At 38.9% G+C, this 22,161-nt stretch overlaps 2 protein-coding genes across 2 annotated transcripts in view; both read right to left on the reverse strand.

Moving 5' to 3' along the window:
* LOC121505417 (serine/threonine-protein kinase 38-like) overlaps positions 1–11,481 on the reverse strand; it is a 29,111-nt gene extending 17,630 nt beyond the window's left edge. The window contains exons 1-2 of the mRNA XM_041780739.1: positions 11,150–11,481; positions 1,503–1,642 (exon numbers count right to left, since the gene is read on the reverse strand). Of these exons, the coding sequence (XP_041636673.1) occupies positions 1,503–1,636 (134 nt within the window). The 5' untranslated portion in view covers positions 1,637–1,642; positions 11,150–11,481. The remainder of the gene's footprint in view (positions 1–1,502; positions 1,643–11,149) is intronic.
* Positions 11,482–17,752: 6,271 nt separating this feature from the next.
* med21 (mediator complex subunit 21) lies at positions 17,753–22,156 on the reverse strand. The gene is made up of 4 exons (XM_041781068.1): positions 22,061–22,156; positions 21,553–21,667; positions 20,223–20,323; positions 17,753–18,388 (listed from the first exon to the last, which is right to left on the reverse strand). Exons 1-4 carry the CDS (start codon positions 22,100–22,102, stop codon positions 18,209–18,211), a joined length of 438 nt encoding a protein of 145 aa, XP_041637002.1. The 5' UTR covers positions 22,103–22,156; the 3' UTR covers positions 17,753–18,208.
* Between the last annotated feature and the right edge of the window lie 5 nt (positions 22,157–22,161).

Below are 22,161 nucleotides of genomic sequence, written 5' to 3' on the forward strand. Positions count from 1 at the left end.
AAAAATGCATCACATATCACTCACATATCACATAATCACATATCAAATTGCAATTGCTATATCGGGGGAAAAATCGCAATTAGATTATTTTCCCAAATTATTCAGCCCTATTGTATAGGTAGCTCATGATTTTTTGTACCTCTTCTTAACACTACAGGGGGAACTTTTGTTTAGTGTCAATCTGGGTGCCAACTGTGGACAGAGCATCCTGTATTTGCATAAACAAATCTTTCTGATGAAAAATGTCACACTTCACTTCTTAAACTGTCAAAAGTATAAGTCAATGTGAAACTTCACCATTGCAAATGAAACAATGGTTGTTTGGCAGGATGCCATCAACCCCCTCAACACCTATGCAGTGTCAGTGGTTACATGCATTTAAAAAAATATATTTACAGAAAGCCTGACTTCTTGCTGATGGTCCTGTTTGCTTTCATTTGTCATGTAGAGGCATCAGTAGTCATCAACAGTGTATTTGTAGTACATGCAGTGAAGCAGCTTTGTTCTCTTTTCTGCGTTTCTCAAAGAAACGTGTACCACTACTGTACTTGAGTAGAATCTTTGCTTACTCGTAGTTTTTTTGTCATTTACTTCTTCTGACGTAAGTTTTACCCAGAGTAACTGTACTTTTACTTGAGTGCAACAGTCTTGTACTTCCCCCCCTCTGTTGACTACACTCTTTCAACCCTTAAAGAGTAATTTTAACTCCATCCTAAGTGTTGGAGTTATTTGACAGTGTTCATCCACCAGTGTTAGGTCAACACTTTAAAGAGCCAATTGATCGGAGCTCTGTCCACTGCAATTTCAGATCCTGGGCGATGTGTGGGCGGAGTTCCCCATCATGCTGTTGGGCAGTGTTTCGATGTGCTGTCTATGTGTTTAGTTGTGTTTGGGTGTTTCCTGTTGTACTGATCCTTGTTGGGGTTCTTCTGCTCATGTTTCCTGTGGATCGTTGTCATTTTTTTATGTAAGACATGTTTGCGCCATGAGTGAAGTTATCCACCCAGTTAGAGTTCCTACCTCACTTTGAGTGCTCCTAAAGCTGTGGTTCTCAACTGGTTTAACGCCAGGACCCACCACAACCCCCGCCATGCCAAATGTCAACCCAAATTTCTTACATTTGTCAATCATAACCACTATTCTTAAATGAAAATGGGGCACTTTGGACATGAAATGGAACAAAAAATGTAACTGAACAAAGAGATGGAGACATTACCTTCAAAATAAAAGCACATCGTAGACTTTTTGACACATATTTTGTTTCCAGGTGCAAATTTAACTCTATACAAGTCTAGCACTGTCAATTTTGCTGTGTATTTTACTTTGTTATAAAGGTGTGACTTTAACTGAACTACCTGGTTGGAGCTCTATTCTCTTGTTGTTCTTGCCAAAAAGGAAAGATCATAATTTTCTCACAACTCCTCAGGAACTTCTCAGTACTTACAGTAAACTTTGAATTAAATACTTTTTACTTTTACTTGGGTAAATTTATAGACCCGTACCTCATCTCTCGCTCCTCGTGCTGGGTGAGCAGAGTGCTGTAGAAGTTTTCAAGTGTCAGCTTGGCCACGGTCACCCTCTCCCGGGTGTGGTTGCTCATGGGCAGGGCAGCTGCAGTCCCTCCCGTCATGGCCATACTATCCTGAGAGACGACATAAAGAAAGACAGCAAAACAAACCAGGTTCAGTCCAACTTGTTGTTTCTGTTAAAAGCCTTTTTTGGGAATTTCAGCACCAAATTTAGACATCCAGCCCTTTGTGGCAGTTTTTCAGAACCGTTAATACGGATTCAGCACAGTTGTGTTTTGGGGCTGCATTCTTGCTTGGTTTGACCAGTGGCTACAGTTGGCATGACACTAATGTCAGAAGAAAACAAAAGCATAACTTCTTTTCTGTTCATCTTTTTACTTCTTCTGGTGTTTCCCTATTTTAGTATCAATTATACCCTTTTCCTAACTTGCTGAACTATTTCTCACAAGCGTATTTTCTTACATCTAGCCAGGTGGGTCCATATATGGTAAAGCATCCAACACTGCTTATTTTTCAACAATAAACACTTCAGTTCTACTTTCTGGTCAGACCAGTCTTTTGTTGTATGACTGTCACATTTGGAGGTTGAGTCTTTTGTTCAGCAAAAGCTTCACAGACATGCCTCAAATGCATAGGAGGTTTGCATTGTAGTTACCTTTGTGCAGGCTCCCATACAGACCAGTAAATAAGAGGTGCAACAAGAAGATCAATCACTGGCTTCACACCTAAAAGCTGTTAAAGAATGTGGTGGCCAAAGGCCAGTAGATTAATCCTTGCACCACATACAAATGGGGATGAAATTATTAGCCCTCTTTATGAAAAGGACATTTTTAATGTATTTCCAAAGTGCTAGGAGTTTTCATCACAGCTTTTCTAAATACCCTAGTTTTGTTTTGAATGCTGACATTAATTTACTTTGCACACACAAAATAAATAATTTCACAAAACCAAAAACTACCAGGGTCAAAATGATTAGCCCCCTGAGGCTAGTCAGTTCTTTCTTGATTAAAGCCTGCAGTCGTTTTTTGTAGTTTTCAACACGTCTCGTGCACGTCTCCTGAGGTCAGGTTCAAGTCAGGACATTGTGCAGGCCAGTCAATAATGTGCACTTTGGTGTTCTGTCCAGTTTTGCTGCTGACTGCTTGAGGTTTTCGTATATCAATCTTTCTTCATGACTCCTTCCACCTTTACAAGATTCCCAGTTCAACGCCTCTCCCTTCTTCTTCAAACATAAGCAACGTCTCCATGGCCACAAAGCTCTAATTTGGTCTCAACTGACCAAAGGGTATACTTCCAGTATGCATAATATTTCTCCAAGTCGTTCTTAGCATACTTCTGTCCGGCTTGAAGGTGTCTCTTCTGAAAACAGTTTTTAAAATAGTTTTTTGGTCTACAACCTCACAGTCCATTCCTGTGCAGGGCTCTCATGACTGTCTTCTTTGAGACTACAATGCCTGACTTGTTTAAGCTGTTCACTAGTGTCTTTGCAGTTGTTCTTTGCTCTTTAGACACATCTCATACTAGTTTTCTTTCCAGAGTCTCTAAAATATTTCTCTTCCTACCTCCTTCCTACCAGGCTTGTTCTAGACTGTGTGGCTCTCTTTGAATTTCTTGATACTTATCATAATTATCATTAAAGTCAGATCCCTTGGTAGTAAATACCAGATTTACGAGTCAGTTAATCTAGTTCTTTATATTTTTCTAATAGTTGAGGCCTACAGTCCTGGTCAAACAGTCTGTCTAAACTGTAACGTATCCATTAAACACTAGTAGCCCTTGTGGCTGTCCTTAATGACAATTGCCGTACTGCCATAAAGCTCTTTTATCTGATGTAAATGACGACAATGGCATTGATAGCATCTTGCAGGAACAGTGTGGTTTTGTATAATTTTGATCTAGAAAATGGGGATAAAGCTATCCAGAGGCTGTCAGGTTTTAGTCCCATTTAACCACAGCAATATGTGATGCTATTCATCACAGGAATATGGACGTCAACCTGCAAAGAGGATCGAAGACAAGTGGTGTTAGCACTGCTAACATTAGCCACATTCTGCAAACCAACTATGGACCTTTATGGTGTGAAGTTGGTTCACAGAATGTGCTTACTCCATTTCATCCCTAATTATGTGTAAAGCTGGTGGATTTTCTTGTGTGGTTTACTGATGTAGTGTTGAGTATATGTATATGTATATATAGTATATGGCGCCATTCAGACTTACAAAAATACTCCTCCACTATTTATTTACACATAAATATACATAAGCCAAGTGCTATCCATTGTTGCATTTTGATGCCTGCCGCATTTGAACAGATCTACAGACTCACAAGTCTGATTCCCTGTAGAAAAACTCCTGTGACTGTGGGACAGGTAATCATGTTTTAAATAATCCATGGTTTGCATGGTTTCATTCCAGGAACTAATCAGTGGCATCTCCACAGATCTATCTCAGCATGCATTCCTTTCACATTTTTAAACAGTCTTTGATAAAATCAAACCGTTTCCTAATCAAAGAAACAAAGATGGAGGACTGATGAAGCATCTTTGGTATGCGATTGTCACAAAGGAAACCCGTCATAGGAACAACTCATCACATAAAAGCAGCACTTATCCAACAGTTTGAGAATCATTCTCTCTGCGCGAGCACAAACTGACTTCTTGGGTCTGAAGTTGCCCTTGTGTGGGTGGATTAGAAACCACTGGGAGTAGAAGAAACATGCAAGGAAAAAAGTAAAGGGAAGTAACTTTTTTCTAAAATGAAACAAATATTTACGTGGTCAGATTTTGGCTCTATTATGTAATGTGGGAAAGAGGAAGAGGGTGGATGTATACATCATCAAAACATCTCAGCACAACGCCATCAGAAAGTTATGAATGGGCTTGATTAGCTCACAAAGAGATAAAACAGCTCTGCAGCCGCCAGATAGGACCCATGTTTCGTCTAGTCAACAGTCCCTTTCCCGTCCACAGCCCACGACAACAATCCCACAACAACAAGACGCTTCCTGACTTCTCAGAAAAAAAAAATCCCTGAATTCTCCTGAAAACTGCATCTGTTGGTTGGAAACAGATGCTAGCAAACATGGGAGTGAGTTACTGTGGTTTATAGATAGCGGCACAGCTGATAGTTTGATCAGCTTAAAGAGTAATGTAACTGATGTTTGATGACAAAAACAACAGCTATGAAGAAATCCAAATAAGCACAAGAAGACAAAATATCAGATCTTCAGTTTATTATTTTTAACTAAATCCCATCCAAAGTGAATGAGGGAGCACGGTCCAACTTACAAATAAAATGGCAACTAGGGATGCGCCAGTCTGACCCTGGCTCTGATAGCTAGTTCAGGCATCATTGACAATGGGCCAATCCATACCGTTCAGTTCTATTCTATTCTGTGGCAAACATATGCATGTGCTACATCTCTGCCATTAGTCCATCGATAGACTTGTGCATTTTGTAAGTGGAGCTAGCATTGCATGGAGCAAACGAACAGCAAGAGCTAAGCAGTTTACACCAACCACTTTCACAGCACTGATGCATCCGATCAAAGGGGACATACTTTACCCTTTCAAGACAAGTTCAGAGGTCCCCAAAACAAAAAAAATTCCAGTATTGGATTTTTGTATGTTTTTTTTTAAAAAAACCTCCGTCTTAGCCCTGCTCAGAACTAGCTGTTTCTGTGTCTGTGGCTTTAAATGTTAATTAGCTGTCTGACTCTGCTCCTGGCCACGCCCCTCCCAGGAAATGGATGGGGCTCTCCTGATCCTCTACTCAGCAGGAGAGGAGGGCGGAACTTTTTTCTGAGGTCGTTTGCACACCTGATAGTCTGGAGGACTCGGTCCATTTTGGAATGGAAATTGCAACAATGTTGCACTTTCTTTTGGTTTGGTTTGCATTCATACTGCTCTTTGTTAAACGGACCAAACCCTCTGAACGCCTACAACATCTGCCCGATAGGGGCGTTGTCGTCACAAACGGCGACCAAGAAGAAAAGCCGGTGTAGAAGAAGACGAAGTGGGGAAATCCAGCTCCTTCCACCGGTCTTTTTTCCACATAAACAATGAAATAACAGAATTTACACTGTCTTGGGGTTTCTGCTCTTTCACTGGGGCATAAGGAGCAGTCAGCGAGAAGGTGAGCTATCGTTCTTTACCCAAGACGAATAAATAAGCACGGACTACAAAGTGTTGTCATGGCTACACAGACGCCAAGCGAGGTACCGACATGTATTTGAGTGTATCAAATCACATATAAATGCCACTTTATGCCACTTCCTGTCTTCTGTTCACAAGTTGGTCCGCTTTGCTTTCACAACTCCAATGAACTGCACCAGGGTTCGTTTGGAAGCGGACCGAGAACCCCTGTTTTCAGGCGGACCAGAGTCCGCTTGTTTGGTCTGCACCAGAGTTCATCTGAGCTTTCACACCACTCCAGATGAACTGGACTATCCGGGAAAACAGACCAGAGTTCGTTTAAAGCAGACCAAACAGCTCTGGTGTGAATGCGCCCTTAGTGGGGAGGGCCAACCGAACCTGGGGGCAGTGCTAACTCCCCACATGACATCATGAGGGTAAAATCTGAGAACGGCTTCTTTCTGCACACATTTTCTGAAAGGGGGGGAGGGGGGGTATTTCTAGCATTTGAGGGGATTGTGGACAGGCCAGGAGCACAGATTTTTGTTAGAAAAGACTAAAAAAGTGATTTTTGCATAATATTTGACCTTTGACATTGAACAGTTAACAACTGATTATCACCCTGTTAGCAAATATCAGCCACTTGCAATAAACATGGCATGAACCGATATCAGTAGCCGATGTTTATCTGATGTGTCAAATCGATTTAATGCTGTCAGCATGTAAACAAAACAGCTAAATCACATATGAGATTTCTTACTGGGCAGAGGAAGTTACCTGTCAGACAAACTCTGATTATGGTCAAATATTTGAGGAAATGTTGGCACAGTGGAGTGTTACTCAAAAAAGCAATGAGGGAAAAAAAATTAGTACTTCTGTTGGCAACTGGTTAGATTGCTAAACATCATAAATGGCTCTGATTTAGAAAAATTGGTGCTTCTCTATTTTTTAGCTCAACTTCAATGGCAAGAGCTATTCTACATTGTCACCATTGTTGTTTCATCCTCCACTTGGTGTTTCACATAGAAAACTTGTTAGCATAACATGTAGAAAGCCAGAGAGAACAAGTGATCCTGTGATGTCCTTGTTGATGTTGCCAAGTGTAATGGTAGTAACCCACACAGTTATCACTGTAATCCTAAGCCTCTTCATTATGACTTTATGAGCTCCATTCAAAGGCAGCATTAGGCCGGATACATTCTTGCTGTTTCACCTTGCATCCAGCTGAATCATGAGTGTTCTGTAAATATATTTGCATATACACAACACACGTTCCTGGAGGATACCACTAAAGGGCACACAAGAGAGCTCAGGCCATATACAACTGCCTGATGTGTTAGATGTAAACTACAAACACCTTTGGGGGTTACTAGAATGTTAATTCTGAAATCAGAACTAACATAACATCATGAACAACAGTAACATCAGATCAGGCCAGACAGATGACTAGTTGTCAGAACGCATCGTCTAAACCTCATTTAGGCCTATACAAAATTTAGATCTGCACTGGGAAGCTCCCAGTCAGGATTGGGTGGTATTCATTTTTAATACCGTCATAATGTCCCCAGATTTCACCAGTGTATATGGTATTGCAACCAGCAATGCATGTTTAGCAGTTTAGACCAATAGAGCGAAGACCAAAGACCAAAATGCTGTGTGGGCCCTTCCATCTTTTCAAAACTTCCAGTCATATCATAATTAGGTGTTTATTTTCCTTACAGTTTCTTCCATAGTATCCAGGTCTTGCATTCTGTTCCTTGCTTTTTAAGGAGCTGAAACTGAGTAATGGAATTTGTGTGCCCACTTGAGCCGTGGGCCGGGATGGGGATTTGTGCTTGTTTCCCCACCAAGGTGGAAAATGAAGCAACATCATGAACTGTTAGCTCACAGTCGAGCCTTTAGCTCAGCCTGAAGGGATTCAGTTTGCCTTTAAAATGAACCAAATCCACCCCACAGCTAAACAAACACCACTCAGGCACTTATAAGGAAGGCATTATAAAAGGAAGTTCACTATTTGGAGACCAAAGCATGATGCCTAAAAACAGGGACTGGGTCTAAATCGGGCTGCCCAAAACGATCGCCTAAAATTAAAGCTAAGGATTAAATCACAGTTAACAAACATGTATTCTAAAAGTCAGATGGCATTTCCTGATCTGAAAGGATTAGTCCACTTACACAGAATATACCATCTTTTCTCAAATATTAGCAGTTAAACTTAGCTGTTAAGGTAGATTTTCTTTTCTAAGATTTCAAGATCTCTTGCTCAAAGCTTTCTGCATAATCGGCGACCTTCAGGCTTTTTAAACCACAGATATAGATAGCACATTTCCCAATGCAAACTGCTGACAGTCAGGTATGCTGATTATCTCAAATGTATCTGCTCAGGTAGATAATACATAGCCTGCAGCACAATATGGCATGAGAGCAGCACACACTGAAATTCACAATCATATCTGGCATGGACAATAAAACTTTTTAAGCATGTAGTCAAAGTTTATGCAACTTTTCCCCCAGACGTTGTTTTTCTCAGTTTGGTGCAGAGTGAATATGGAAGCACACACACACTTCAGATTGAACACACTCCACCCTTTAAGTACTGTAAGTGACTGCACAGGAAACCCTTTCCATCCTGAATGAAAGGACTCAGTCATGACGCCTGGGAGAGGAATGGGGTGTTTGTTGCACTTAGACTCAAACACGCACAGAAAGCTTGCAAAAAAAAAGTTTGTAGTGTAGTGAGCTGTACGGTTTGGTTTAGTACAGTCTGGTTTTCCACAGTAAACCACATCATCATTTACTAGACAGGCATGTAAGCTAGCAGTGAGTCTAGCGCCATCCTTTAGAGCTTAATAGGTGTGCTTTGTACCACAACAGTAGGGTGCTAAAAAAGTAGGGATGCATGTGATTCCTCAGCTTAAACTAAAAGTCACAAAAGCAGTTTTGTTACTGATACCTGTAAGTATGTATTAAAACTGTATTACTTTACAATGCAGTATGTTTTTAATGATCCACTCTTTTATTTTGATTAACAATACAATAGAAAATTTGGGATGATTTAACAAAAAAAGCTATTTCACAAGGTAGGTGGTGCCCTCAAAAATTTTGAAAAAAAAAAAAAAAAATCCAACACAAATTCACGTTTGAATAATTTGTGAAACATTAGCCTGACATTGATGTGGGTGAATGGCTCATTTATTGCTCCATGCATGTGCCAGACCATGTCTGCAGGTGACTCAAGGAAGTAGACAATAATTTCCCACATGGGAATACAAGCAGGAAAACAACATTAATCATTAAATAAATAATGGCTCAATTAGAAAGTTAATCCCCCCACTTGTAATCCACAGATGTATTGACGAAACACTTCTGCAGATGTTATCAGAATATATTTGAAATGCATGCCTTTAATGGCAATTATTTTTTAAAATTTTAATGCTGTATTTTTTACCACTAGATAAACAGAGAGTCTAACTATTAATAAAGATATAAAGTGTCCATACAATACAGGTCTGTTAGATGGTTTTGCATGGAAATGTATCTGTTTAACATTGGCTGATATAAGCCTTGTTGATAAACATCAGCCGTCTGCAAATAACGTGGCATGAACAAATAAAAGTAGCTAGTGTTTATCTGCTGTGTTTGAACAATTCAGTGCCATCATCTGGTATACCTAACCGCTGAATCAAATAAATGAGGAAGAAGTCACTCTGGTCTGTTTTCAAAAAAGAAAAAAAGAGGCAGATTAAAGGGGGTCTTACACTAAAAGATGCAAAATCAAGCAGCTATTTTGGACATCAGTGTTGGCCCTAAAATTTACAATCAGTGCATCTCTAGTTAAGCATGATGACCGTAATAATACAGAACTATTCATGCATAAATTTTACTTTCTATAAGGTTTCTAAAATATTTAAAACTTTGATATGATACTAGTAAAAAAGATGATGTGGATACCATTGCTACATAAACTATACAAGGTCCATCTTGTTTGTTGACAGACACTTGAGGGCTGGACTTTCAAAGGAACTCATAAAAAAACATTTTGGTCTAATAAACAAACTATTAACAAAATATTTTAATTTTCTTTGACATGTATGAAATTTGTAGCCTTTAGTATTGAGACCACCTAGCCCCAAGGGAGTGATTGAGATATTTTTGCCACATTTATCTGGGGCTGTTGGGCTGTCCATCACTAGCTTTAATGCTAACATGCTGTGTTTTGATTGATGAAAAATCTGTGCAGATAACAGATCTTTGGTATTGCTTCTGATGCAGGGATACTGAACTCTAAAAGACCCTGACATGGAAAGTTTATGCTGAAAGCGGTAGCTATAATCAAGAATAGATGATAAATATGTTTTAATGATGGCTCATTCATGTTTAATAATGGCTGATGGATGGATTATGTAAAAAATAACAAACATTAACTCATCTCTGATGAAACTGTTCCAATCTCAGTTGTTTTTGGGTTTGTTTTAATAGCTGTGGGGATTTTAAAAAATAACCTAAAGCTGCCTAGGGGGTAAATATTTGGTAATTCTTTTGTATTTAATTACAAAAAGCTAGTAAAATAGTTGCACAGTCGGCAGTAATTTGCATTATTTTTGGCAATAAATACATGAAATTACCTAATATTTGACACCTAAGGATTCTATTCTTAGCCTTGCTGTTGACATGGTTTGATTTTTACAAGAAGCAATTGAAATTTACCAAGTATTCTCTCGAAAATGTAGACAACACTGGGTGTCTGAGACTTCTAGTTTCATGAAGGTATTGTTTGATTTTAAAAAATCATATTGAGGTTTAAAATTCCAGTAATTATAGTGTCTCATCTCCTAGACTTGCATTGCTTGGACACTTTTATTTATGCAAGGCAGTGTCTGGTTTCTATAGAAGAATGTATTAAAAAGTTAAATAAAAGCCCCAAAAAGAAGCCATGGCTTTGAGAGACGTTTTGATAGCATGTGCAGAAGTGTTTTACCAATGCAATAAAGGATTACAAGTGGGCAGAATAAACATTAAAGGAAGTCAATACTATATTTGTTTAATGATTAACGTTATTAACGTTTCCCGCTTGTATTCCCATGTGGGGAATTATACTTCCTCGATTCACCTGCATGTTGTACCTGCATGGAGCAATAAATGAGCCATGTGCCCACATTAATGCCAGGCTAATGTTTCACAAATAATTCAAATGTCAACTTTAAATGCCACTATGTTACATCTCTGAGTGTGGTAATATAGTTCAAACACTAACGCCTGACACATTACATTTTACTTGACTGTATTCACTGTTAACATAGCGGTGGGTTCCAGTACTATGAGATTGTTTCATGGAAATATCAGACCGTTTTCTGCTGTGTTGTGTTAGCTAGCTATTAGTCCGCTATATTGCCTTTGCGTCTGTCTGGCAGGTTCCATGACAGCCACAAATTAAAATCCGACAGCATTAAAATAAAAAAGCTTTCTGCACGAAATATGTTTCACCTACCTCCGTGTCCTGCTCCAGAGTAAATTATTGGCTTGCCGCCAGCCCACAACCCAAGTGAAATAAAAGATATCGTCTTCTTTTGATTTTTCCTGCCTAATATTTAGGCAGTTGAAGGCTAGAGGCTCCAGTTACTGGCTACCCTTTAGGGGAACTTATCTGGCTGCACAGTAAACATCGCCGATATCAATAGCGAATCATGACAAAAGTCATCTGACTTTGACAGCGGACTAATAGAAATTAATTTATAAATATTTAAACGTCTCCATTTGTTCCCCCTGACCTCGAAAATCCGCGCTTCACCCCCTCTTTATCGCTATAAAACACCAAATAAGCAGCGCTGCTTCCTGGGACCGTTGAGCTCATCGGACGCTCCGACCACGCAACGACGCAGCATTTGATTGACGTCAACCTGAGCCAATCATTAAGACAGGAACGCCCTCCTGGATTGATTTGACCAATCATATGTGTAATATGCACTAAATTGATATGTGCGTCAGCCAATGAGAAGATAAAACCCGCCCCGTAAGCGTTGTATTACAGGACGCAGGTTCATTTGGCTAGCAAGGATTTGCAGCTATGAAAGAACGGTATGAAGCTGCATTAGGGAAACGCTTGGCTGCAAATTTTCTCTGGAAATATTTAGAAAACGCTTTAAACAAGAACGTGTAGTATTGCTGTATTTTTTCAGGAATCAAGCAACACAAACACTGCGAAATAAAACCAAGTTCCCAAATTATATTATGAACTAGTACTACTGCAGAGTTTGTAGGTCAATAAAAGGTCACATTGTAAGCCAAACTACTACTTTCAGTTTTATATTAACTGTAATCAATCAAGAAATGTAAAGAAAAAGCTTTTGATAATAATGCAGGCTATTACTAAAAACCATATATACACGGGAGTACAAAAATTAAACCAAATCAACAACCACAACAATTATATATTTTCTTTCACTTCATCAGAATTGTTTGTTTGTTTGTTTGTTTGTTTGTTTGTTTGTTTTTAAAGATGAGAGGCCTTATGGTCAATAAATATATTGTTTATAGTAAGGATCAGTAATAATAATATTCCTACTGACCACAGCATGTGGAGCCGACATAGAGGATTGTCACATCCATGCCACCCTTAAGATGGGATGAAGGGGAAAGCTTTCTGGGGCCTAACCTCTTGAGGGGCCCACTATGTTTAAGTGAATATGGTCATTAAAAAAATGTATGCAATGGTAGTCAAATTTTTATAACTTAAAAAATACACATTGCTGCATGTTTCAAAATGTAAACTCCTTCTAAAACTGATATGAGCTCTGGGTGAGTCAGAAAGCCAGGATGCCGAAAAAAAAGAAGGACGCTATGGCATTTTACCCTACAATAAGATAATAGCAAGCGTTTTTTTTTTTTTTTTTGGCCATTTAGGCAAATGTTAGCCAGACAGGAGGCTAGCACTTCTGCAACTGATCCAGCATACATGCATTGATATTACTAAATTACATCTGCAAAAGGCCCATTTATTTAGCCTATCAGGGGTTCATCTATTTCCAATGGCAGGCCTGATCAGGTGTATTTTATTTCATTTAGGGAGCATTTTTTTAATCATTGATCCATCCTTTATTTGTACCACATGTCCTGTTTAATGTTGTGGGGTGCATTCACAGGGCTAACTAATAGAGGGGAATCGATCGCAGGACCAGTGTATTGAGGACTATAGCCTCTGCTTACAGGCGCCTGCTCCACCAACCAAGCTAAACTAACTGGTTCCCAAGGTCAGCCCAATCTACAACTGATAAAAAGTTAGAAATATGCCCTCAGTCTCTCCTCCTCCTGTTTCAGTCTGCATCTACCAAGAAATACCTGTGTATTCTTTTCTGTTTATAAATCTACAAGAATATTTCACAGGAATGTAAAAAGTTCCTGTGCCCTTCAGAAGCAAATTATTTCAGATTGTTTCATTATTGTCATGGGATCTAGCAGTAATACAGTCCTCATACTTCTGTGTGATTAATTAATAACAAAGATGTAGTTAATTGAATACTATTTTGACTGATTGATTGAGAATGCTAAATAATATGTAATGCTTACTGCAGCAACATTGATTTAAAGTAAGTCCACCACTGCCCCTTAATGTCTCATTACAGTATCAAAAATCTCAGACAGCCCAGTGGGCAAGTCAAAAGTCATCTGAATGTTGTGATATAAAACATTTAACCTTTTACTGTCCTCTTATTTCCTTTTCAATCCATAGCAATTCTAAGGCACTGAACATCCCTCAGGGTTCAGTTGAACCCATCATCAAGAAATGGAGGGACGACGGCACATGTAAATCTGCCTAGATCAGGCCGTCCTCAAACTGAGTGACACTGAAAAAAGGAGACTAGTAAGAGAGACCACCAAGACACCTATGACTACCCTGAAGGAGTTACAAACTTCAGCAGCTGAGATGGGACTCTGCAGACAACAACTGCTGCCCAGGTGTGTGGAACTTAACAGTTTCACCCACTTTTCCAAATTTTGCCAGCATATTTGAAAATTCACTCTCTTTCTCTTTTGGTTAAAAACAAGATTGTTGTTTTTTGTATTTTTTGATACCACGAAATATTGAAATAATGGAGAATTGATTATTTTAAAACACATGCTAAGTGGTGACAACAACTTTGTATTGGGTATTTCTGGCTTCTATTTCTGTTAACATACTATCAAACAGGTTTCAGTTTTTACTAAATTCACATCAAAGTTTTGAATTTTGGTATTGTGACATTTTTTCGCTTCTTTACAGAAAAACAATGAGAAAAAGATCGTGTATCGACATTCAGCTAACTGATACTAAGATTGGATTTTTAGTCCATAGTGCCCATAACCTTGCAAAGCAGATAGATACGCCCGTTTCCTTGTTTCTCACTGGCGAATCTATCTTGTAAAGCTCCTGTCTGAACCATTTGAGCCCATTTAGAAAGTGACAGGACCAATCAGCGACAAGGGGCAGTACTTTCAGGCGCAGCGGAGTCAGGACATAAGCAAGCAGCAACAAGAGGCCAGTGCAATTATGGCAGAAGAGATTAGCGTGGATGCTGCTAAAGCGCCAGTTTTATCAGAACTGGACGACGTTTCTTCGTTAAAAGAAGAACAAAGTACAACAGTGAGTTATTTTCTTTTCAGAAACAACAAAAGTCGTGTACTGACATGTCTACAGTCACCATGGTTCTCGTTATTCCTCAGTAGCTGCACACGCACACCTCAGTCATGGCTATGTCACGTGTTTTGCTGCTCCGATTGGCCCGTAAAGATGTGACAGACAGAACGTTCATCCAGTCACACTCCAAGTTTTTTTCAAATCCTCTGTCCTTTCCCATATGCTTAGTATTGAAGGTTTCCAGATGGATGTGTGAAACAAATCTATCCGGCGTGTCAGGTTATAGTGCCCAGCCCTACCTTGAAGATGTACCTTATCTTGAATCTTCACTTTTATTTATTTGTGGCTATATGGCAAAGGTCTGTAGGACAATAATATATACTTACTGTCAATGACACTATCTCCTACTTTAAATTGCAGATAATAAATCTGTGTCTCCAGCAACAAACTTCTGTTGACTTAAACACAGCAGGGAGCAGTCCAGGCTGGCAGGTGAAGCCTCGGGGTCATAAATGTCCTTATTTGGACGGGCTGAGTGCTTTTACTGTTACAGCCATGATGTCAACATACACAGAGCTGGGTGTACCCTGCTAACACGTCTGGGTGTGGTGTCCAGCAGACAAGGCTGTTTTTATATTTCTCACATCAATGGGTCTCACTGAGCTGTGACACAGCACCTATATTTAGATTTGGGCTATAAACACTCTGGCCGGTAGCCTAAGCCTCACTAAGTTCAGTCTGACAGCCTCAGACCACAGAGGCACATTTCCAGAGAAATCAAGACTTTCAAGACATCAGCTGAGTGTGTTTTCAGACATATACAGTTCAGCTGTTCGCAAGATAGTCAGAGGCAGATATTTATCACAGAAAATCAACGCCTGATTGATGAGGTGTGAACTCAAGTCCCCTGGGCTTCTGAGCTCAACGGGCAGATCCATTTGGTTTGTGCTAACTTTGGGACTTCTAAAACAGTGAATGTGAACCTTTTGGCGCATTAAGACAGGAATTTTGGAAATTAAGATGTCAGTGTTGTCCAAAAGAGGAATGCAAGGAAAGTCTACCCATCAATCACTATTCATCAGTGTAATTCAAACTGCTTTAAAGTAGTGGTGGGCCCAGGATGTTGGTGGGGCTTTGGGGTTTATCACATATTTCCACATGAATGACACCTCGAGAGGACTGTCCCACATTTTGTTCTTTCGAATGACATCCAAGAGGTGAGTTTATCAAGTTTGTCCACGGGAATAAAACATTACGGGGCACTTTGTCATGGGTTTTCCACTAGGATGGCTGGTTTGTTCACTGGTTGGCACCTTGGAAGGCACTTTATCACAATTTGTCCACTGGTAGGATACCCCAGGGGGCACTTTACCAGGTTTTATTTCCACTTTAATGACACCCTAGAGGGCTTTACCACATTTTGTCAACTGGAATACCACTATAGAGGGCACTTATCAGGGTTTGTCCACTGGGATGACACTCTAGAGCAGTGGTTCTCAACTGGTCCAGCCTCAGGACCCACTAATACCTGATGACAAATCGCGATATAAATTTCCAAAATATTTCAGCAATGCGCGTTCCGTAAAAAAAAATGTTGCACTTAAGATCTTGGAGGAACAGAATTTATGATAGGAAAGAGACACAGGACAAAACTGACCAGTTTAAGAATCCTTTCCCCATGAAAATGTGTAAATTTTTGCCAGTTTTCCAGAGATCCTGAGAAATTACTTCATAATCTTGGTAAAAGCAGATTTTTTATTGCAAAAAAGAGCAATAAATGAGTTTAAATATTGTTAAAACATTTACATTTATCCAATAAAACAGAGTAACATAAAAGGTATGGGTGCATGTTTTTCATTGACTTTTACCATTTTATTCCAGACACACATTCGAGACCAACTGAAAACTGCTCCGCCACCCACTTTTGGGTCCTGACCCACCAAGTGAACCACTTCTCTAGAGGGTACCTCACCAGGTTTTGTCCAGTGGGATGTCAAAAATCACAATTTGTCCTCTGGAAGGGCACCGTGGAGAGGGAACTGTATTATTTTTTAACCCACTGACAGGGCACTTTATCATGTCATCTACCACTGGGGCATCCTAGACGGCTCTTTCTCTACCCTGTGGTCCACCAGTGCTTTGCAGGGTTTAAACATTCAGAGAATAAATGAAATAAGCCTTTAGACAGGGGCGGTTATCCTCAAAAAGAGGCATCACAGCAGGAAAACATCAGTAGCGGGCCCTTCTCCATTTAGTTAAAAGGAATCATAGTAAGTCAACAAAATATATGAAGCATCTCTTTTCAGGTTAGGGTCCACTACAGCACAGGCAGAGCAAACTGTGAGCCTAAATCCTCTGTGAAACATTCACTGCTGAGTTGATAAACAGAAGCCATTTCAGTTAAGACCAGCAGGTGAGTCTGTGTTTGTTGGGAAAGTAGGACAGTGTAGACCGGGACCTCAGAGCACTTTACATCTGATGTGAAAAGTAGATCTAAAATTTGAGGATATTTTCATAAATGTGACGTTGTTTTTTGTAATTCCATTTGTTTTTATTGAAATGTATTTCACTTTTAATGACTCTTTGGTGTCTTTCAATGCTCTTAATGTTATAAATATTCTGTTTTTAATTCTATAAAGCCCTTTAAATCACTCTGTCATAGGTATAGTGTTGTTAAAATTAACTTGCCTTTATTGTAGGTCAGGTAGCTTTTAGTTTTTACTTCATTGTTACCTACTCTGGGAAACAGTGCTTAGTTCATATGTAAAAGAGTTGGAAAATTAAAAACCTCTGGTTGAGGTTCCCAAAGAAGTTGATCTTAAGGTCATCAGGAACTCACTTCCCTTATTCACTCCTCTGCTTTACATCATTCTTTTCCCATGCTATATTTACTCCTCTCATGAAATCCCCTAATCAGACGAAAAACACTGAAATCAGCGCTCACTTCCTAAAAAAATTCAGCTATTAGCTCAAAATTATCGTTTCCCCAGGGGAGGTTTTGGTGATTTTGAGGCCCTAGGCAAAGACCAATGTGATGCTTTTTCCTGTTTTGCTAAAAGTTGTTACAGCTGGTGACTACAAAGACTTTATCATGAGGCCTCCTCGACCACAAGGCTCCAGGCAATTGCCGAACTTTGCCTAACAGTTGAAACTGCTTGTGTATTCACCGATAGGAAATAGCTGAATATATCTCTAGTCATTACTAACAATACCAGTAATTAAACATTAGATCATAGGTCGACCCTTTAAAAGCAGAAGTGAGGTCATAGTGGAAATTAGATCATTTTGTGTTAGTACATACATTCCCATGGATTTCAAATGAGTTAGAATTGTTTTCAAAGAAGTCCACCACACAGCTTGTGACCACTAACTTCAACTATGAAGATCCTCCTTATTTTTGGGAATAAAACGTACATCATTGTTCAGCAATACAAATTTAATGACATGTCGATGCAAAAATACAAATGAAACATTAAAAGATACCTTATCAAGTTTTATTATTAAAAAAATACAGAGAGTAGTAGTGAACTGGGAGGTTTTTTTAAACAGGTTTGTTGTGGGGATGAAGAAAATTTCCTGTCATTCATAAATATCAACAACAAAAAACATTAAATTTACAACACATACTGTACATTATACATAACAAAACATGACAGTTTTGAAAATACTTTCTGAATCACTGAAGGTTACGATGACTGTTTTGTACCCTCTAAGTGGAGTCAAGCTTTTTCAAATTTTTTCAGTGAATCTGTCTGGAGGCCAGTGGCTGGGGTGCAACAATAACAGAGACGCTTGGCTGTTTAACTGTGTGGTATCTCACATTTCCTTTCAAACATCATCAGCACATTTTTGAGAGTTTTGAGGCTCACAGCTGATGTCAAGGAATAAAAATAAAGCACATAACGACTGAGGGAGCTGCATTATGTACATTGTGGGTCAGGATTCGGCTGGTGACGCCTGGGTTGGTGCTCCGTTGCGGGTGCGGAGCTGAGACTGGGCGATGTCGGCTAGAGCGCTCTGGATCTTCTCCAGCAGCATATCTCCACGGTAAACCACCTCCTCCAGACGAGCTGCAGCGTCATGGTTCTCCTCCTCAAGCTGTCTCAGACTGGCCGCCTGATCAGAGTACAGTCAGATAGAATTGCATTGAAGGGTGTAAAAGGTATTCCTTTCATGCATATGGAGTATTTTTTTATCTTTAGATACAAAAACTTGCAAATCAGACACTAGCAAAAACTCTTATCAAACTTTGATAACTCTAGATGGAGTACCTTTGGTTTTATAGTGAAAACTCGTGTGTTCAAGAATACATGAGTCGTCATTAAACATCCTTATCATGATGCCAGACATAAACATCTAGGGCCCGTGTCCATCCAAAGACGGCACTTCTTGCACCAGCAGCGCTCACAAGCTCAGTTTCAGAGAACTTTTAACCAGCTATTACAGTTGCAAGGTAACAAAAGTTAACATCTGCCAACAAAAGCTTTCAATGTGGTTCTTTGAACTTCCTTTACTAAAGAAATGTGGTCCAGTTCTGATAAAACTGACACCATAGGTACAATTGAGCTAATCGCTTCACCGTCGCAATTGTTTACCAGCTTGCAGTAAAACTAAACTCCCCCATAACTGCTGCTTCCTTCTCCTAAAATGACGCCGATTGGTTCATGTATTCTCAGGCCTGGCAGAAACTTTTCAGACTGAAGCTTTGCGGGATGGATCTGCCTGATGATTAAATTTTACATTGGATAATCCATCACCTTTGCAAGGTTAATTTCTCCAGACCTGAAACTGTACCTTTGAAAAGTTGTTTTTTTACTAAAAAATGAGAGCTGCTAGCGCAAAACATTGCAGATAAGGACACAGGCCCTTAATCATCTCGTGTTATTTTTCAACCTTTTTGTACCACACAAGTTATTTGAAATACTGAAAATGAAAGCAATTTTTGCTATTTATTTTCAGAGTAAGAAAAAAATCAAATGGAGGCCAAACAGACTCAACAAATCTAAGAAACAGGAAAAAAACATGATATTGTTGCAAGACCCTAGTTTGCCCTTCACCAGCTGTGCTTTTTCAAAATCCAACCTTGCTTTCAAAAGACCTCATTCATGCATCAATAATTAAAAACAAGTTTATATAAGAGATTATTAACCTTGTAATGTATGACAGAAAAAAACAGAAGCCTAAAAGCTGAATATTATTGAGCTTTTTGTTCACATTAGTACACATCTTTCTTTTTAATTTTTCCTACCTTGAGCTTTCAATGTTGAAAGCATCTGGCTCCCTCTACTGACTGAAAGCTAGATCCACAATGTGTACCATTGTGCATATTCATTCCATTCAAAGATATATACAGGTGCAGCTCAAAAAGTTCATTTTTTCCTGTGATTAACTTCAAAAAGTTAAACTTCCATACACTGTAGATTCATTTCATATGAAGTGAAATATTCTGAGATGTTTTCTTTGTTTTAATCTTGACGATTAAGGCTTACAGCTCAAGGAAATAAAAAATCCACTATCTGTAGATAAATTCTGAATTTCATTTTGAAATCAAGGCCCCAGAGTCTGGACGATCGAAGAGACACGCTTGAAGTCCAGTGTTTTCAGTTTCCACAGTCATGGTTTGGGATGCCATGTCATCTGCTGCTGTTGGTCCACTGTGTTTTATCAAGTCCAGAGTCAACATTTTCAGCTGTCTACCAGGAAGTTTTGGAGCACTTCATGCTTCCATCTGCTGAGAAGCTTTACGGAGATATTAAATTGTTCCACCAGGACTTGGCACCTGCCCACAGTGTAGCCATAATCATCAAGATTTAAACAAAAGTCTTGAAATATTTCCTTTTCTATGAGATTAATCTATATGGAAGTTTCATCTCTTGAATTAAATCACGGAAAAAGAACTTTCATGATATTCTATTTTTACGTGTTTTCTGCATGTACATTAAGTACTGACCTGCAGAGCAGCTGTAGACTCCTCACTGGGAAGAGAGTCGATGAGTACATCCACATCTTTGGCTGTTCTGGCGATCAGGGCAGCAAATAGCTGAGCATATTCTAAACAGAAAAAAAACCTTTAATGTTATTGTTATGCAAATTATGTTCCTTTATCCTGTAAGTCAATAGCATTCACAAGAAATTATAATTGTTAAAGGAAAAGATTAAGCTTTTTTGTCATGTAGTAAAAATTTCAGCAATTGTATTTAAACTTTGATTATAAAAGTAAATCATTTTGGTCATTAACCGCTAATATATACATTATTTAATATCAATATTTTGTATGAATCATTTATTTGAATTTATAGCTTTTCTGCAAGGATAAAGATTTTCTAACTTGAACAAGTACAAGTGTTGAAAAGGTAAAATCAACAGCAACTGTTTCATAATGGTGATCTTAATACCGATCAAAATAATCCTGATTATGATTTTTGCAACAATTGTACATCCCTAGTTGAGACAAACACCAAGTATAAGTTAAATCAGGAAAGAAGGTGTCAGAGTGAGTCTGAATTTTGACACCAGTTTTTGATTTAAGTCTTAAGGATAAAATGTTAGCTTTAGTCATATTTCAGTTATTTTCACCCTTTAAAACTTTAATCTAGTTTTAGTCGACAAAAACTAAAAATAATTTTAGTTCAGTTTCAGTCCATCCAAAGTCCTTCCATTTTAGTCAAAACATTTATTCCCTTTGTCTGGATCTGGTGCCATATCATACTTGTTTTCAATGCAACTTGCAAACCTGGGATCCCTGCTTTGTACAACCGAGATGCAGAAGAGCAACACATATGATAGGTTTTCATGGATTTACATACAGTAGAGAAATATTATGGGTTTTGAATGTCTGATGAAAACTAAACTACATTTAGGACTCATTTTAGCCTTCTTGATGAAAACTAACTTTTTTGTAGGTTTTTATCCCCAAAGATCTATTTTAGTAAGTCTTGTCTTTTTCTTGGAAAAAAGGTAGTTGACAAATATTTTAGTTATAGGTTGAGATGACAAAATTAACAATGGTCAGCACTAATCAAATACAGTTTAAAATCGTGTATACTTTGTTGTCATTGTGCAAATGCACAAAGGAATGCAAGTACATTATGCCTCAGTAGTGAAGTGAAGAGCCGCTGGGAGCAAGACCTCTTACAAGGGGGATGTGGCCAAGAGGTCAGTAGCACCCATCAAAATGCAAACAAGTAAATTGCAACAGAAAATGTGTACAAAATTCGATAATGAAGGAGTTAGAGAGATAGATAGTTAGTGAGATGTTTGAATTAAGAAAACACAATCACCTTCTGTTGGGTTGGCTGGTTGATCTCTGTTAATTGCTGTCTGGATGTTGCTGAAGGAGGCAGGAGGTGCACATTGCTGCAGGACGCCAATGGCATTACAGAACTGGTCTGCAAGCTGAGCACAAATTACACCATTCATGTTACACTTTGCAATTACATTAACATTATTCATGTTGGCAGAGGCAGGAAAGCCTTCTCTTTGTGCCACGTCTTTCCTCAAATTCTACAAATCAGAAAATACGAGGCATTCACAGGGTAAATGCTTAAAACCCATAGTAATATAGCAAACGTTTCTCTGATAAAAACATCATAAGGATGAACTTGCTCGTCATAAGGCCTCTGACCGTTAGCCACTTAGCGACGAAGCAATGTTTACTCCTCGCTTTACACAGTTATTATCAAAGAGGACTACTTCTTCACAACATTAAACATCTTGAAATTAATCCAGAAGTTTAGATTCAACTACATTCGGTAGGTTGTCGTTTTTAAACTCGAAAAAGACACTTACAGAATTGACAGCATCTTGCAGCTGCGTTAACCTGTCCGCCATCTTTTCTGTGGTATCCCCGCTGTCTGTCGCGAGAATCTCATTTGATCCTGAATTCTCGC

Source organism: Cheilinus undulatus, linkage group 23 (assembly GCF_018320785.1).
Source record: "Cheilinus undulatus linkage group 23, ASM1832078v1, whole genome shotgun sequence".
Taxonomy (NCBI): domain Eukaryota; kingdom Metazoa; phylum Chordata; class Actinopteri; order Labriformes; family Labridae; genus Cheilinus; species Cheilinus undulatus.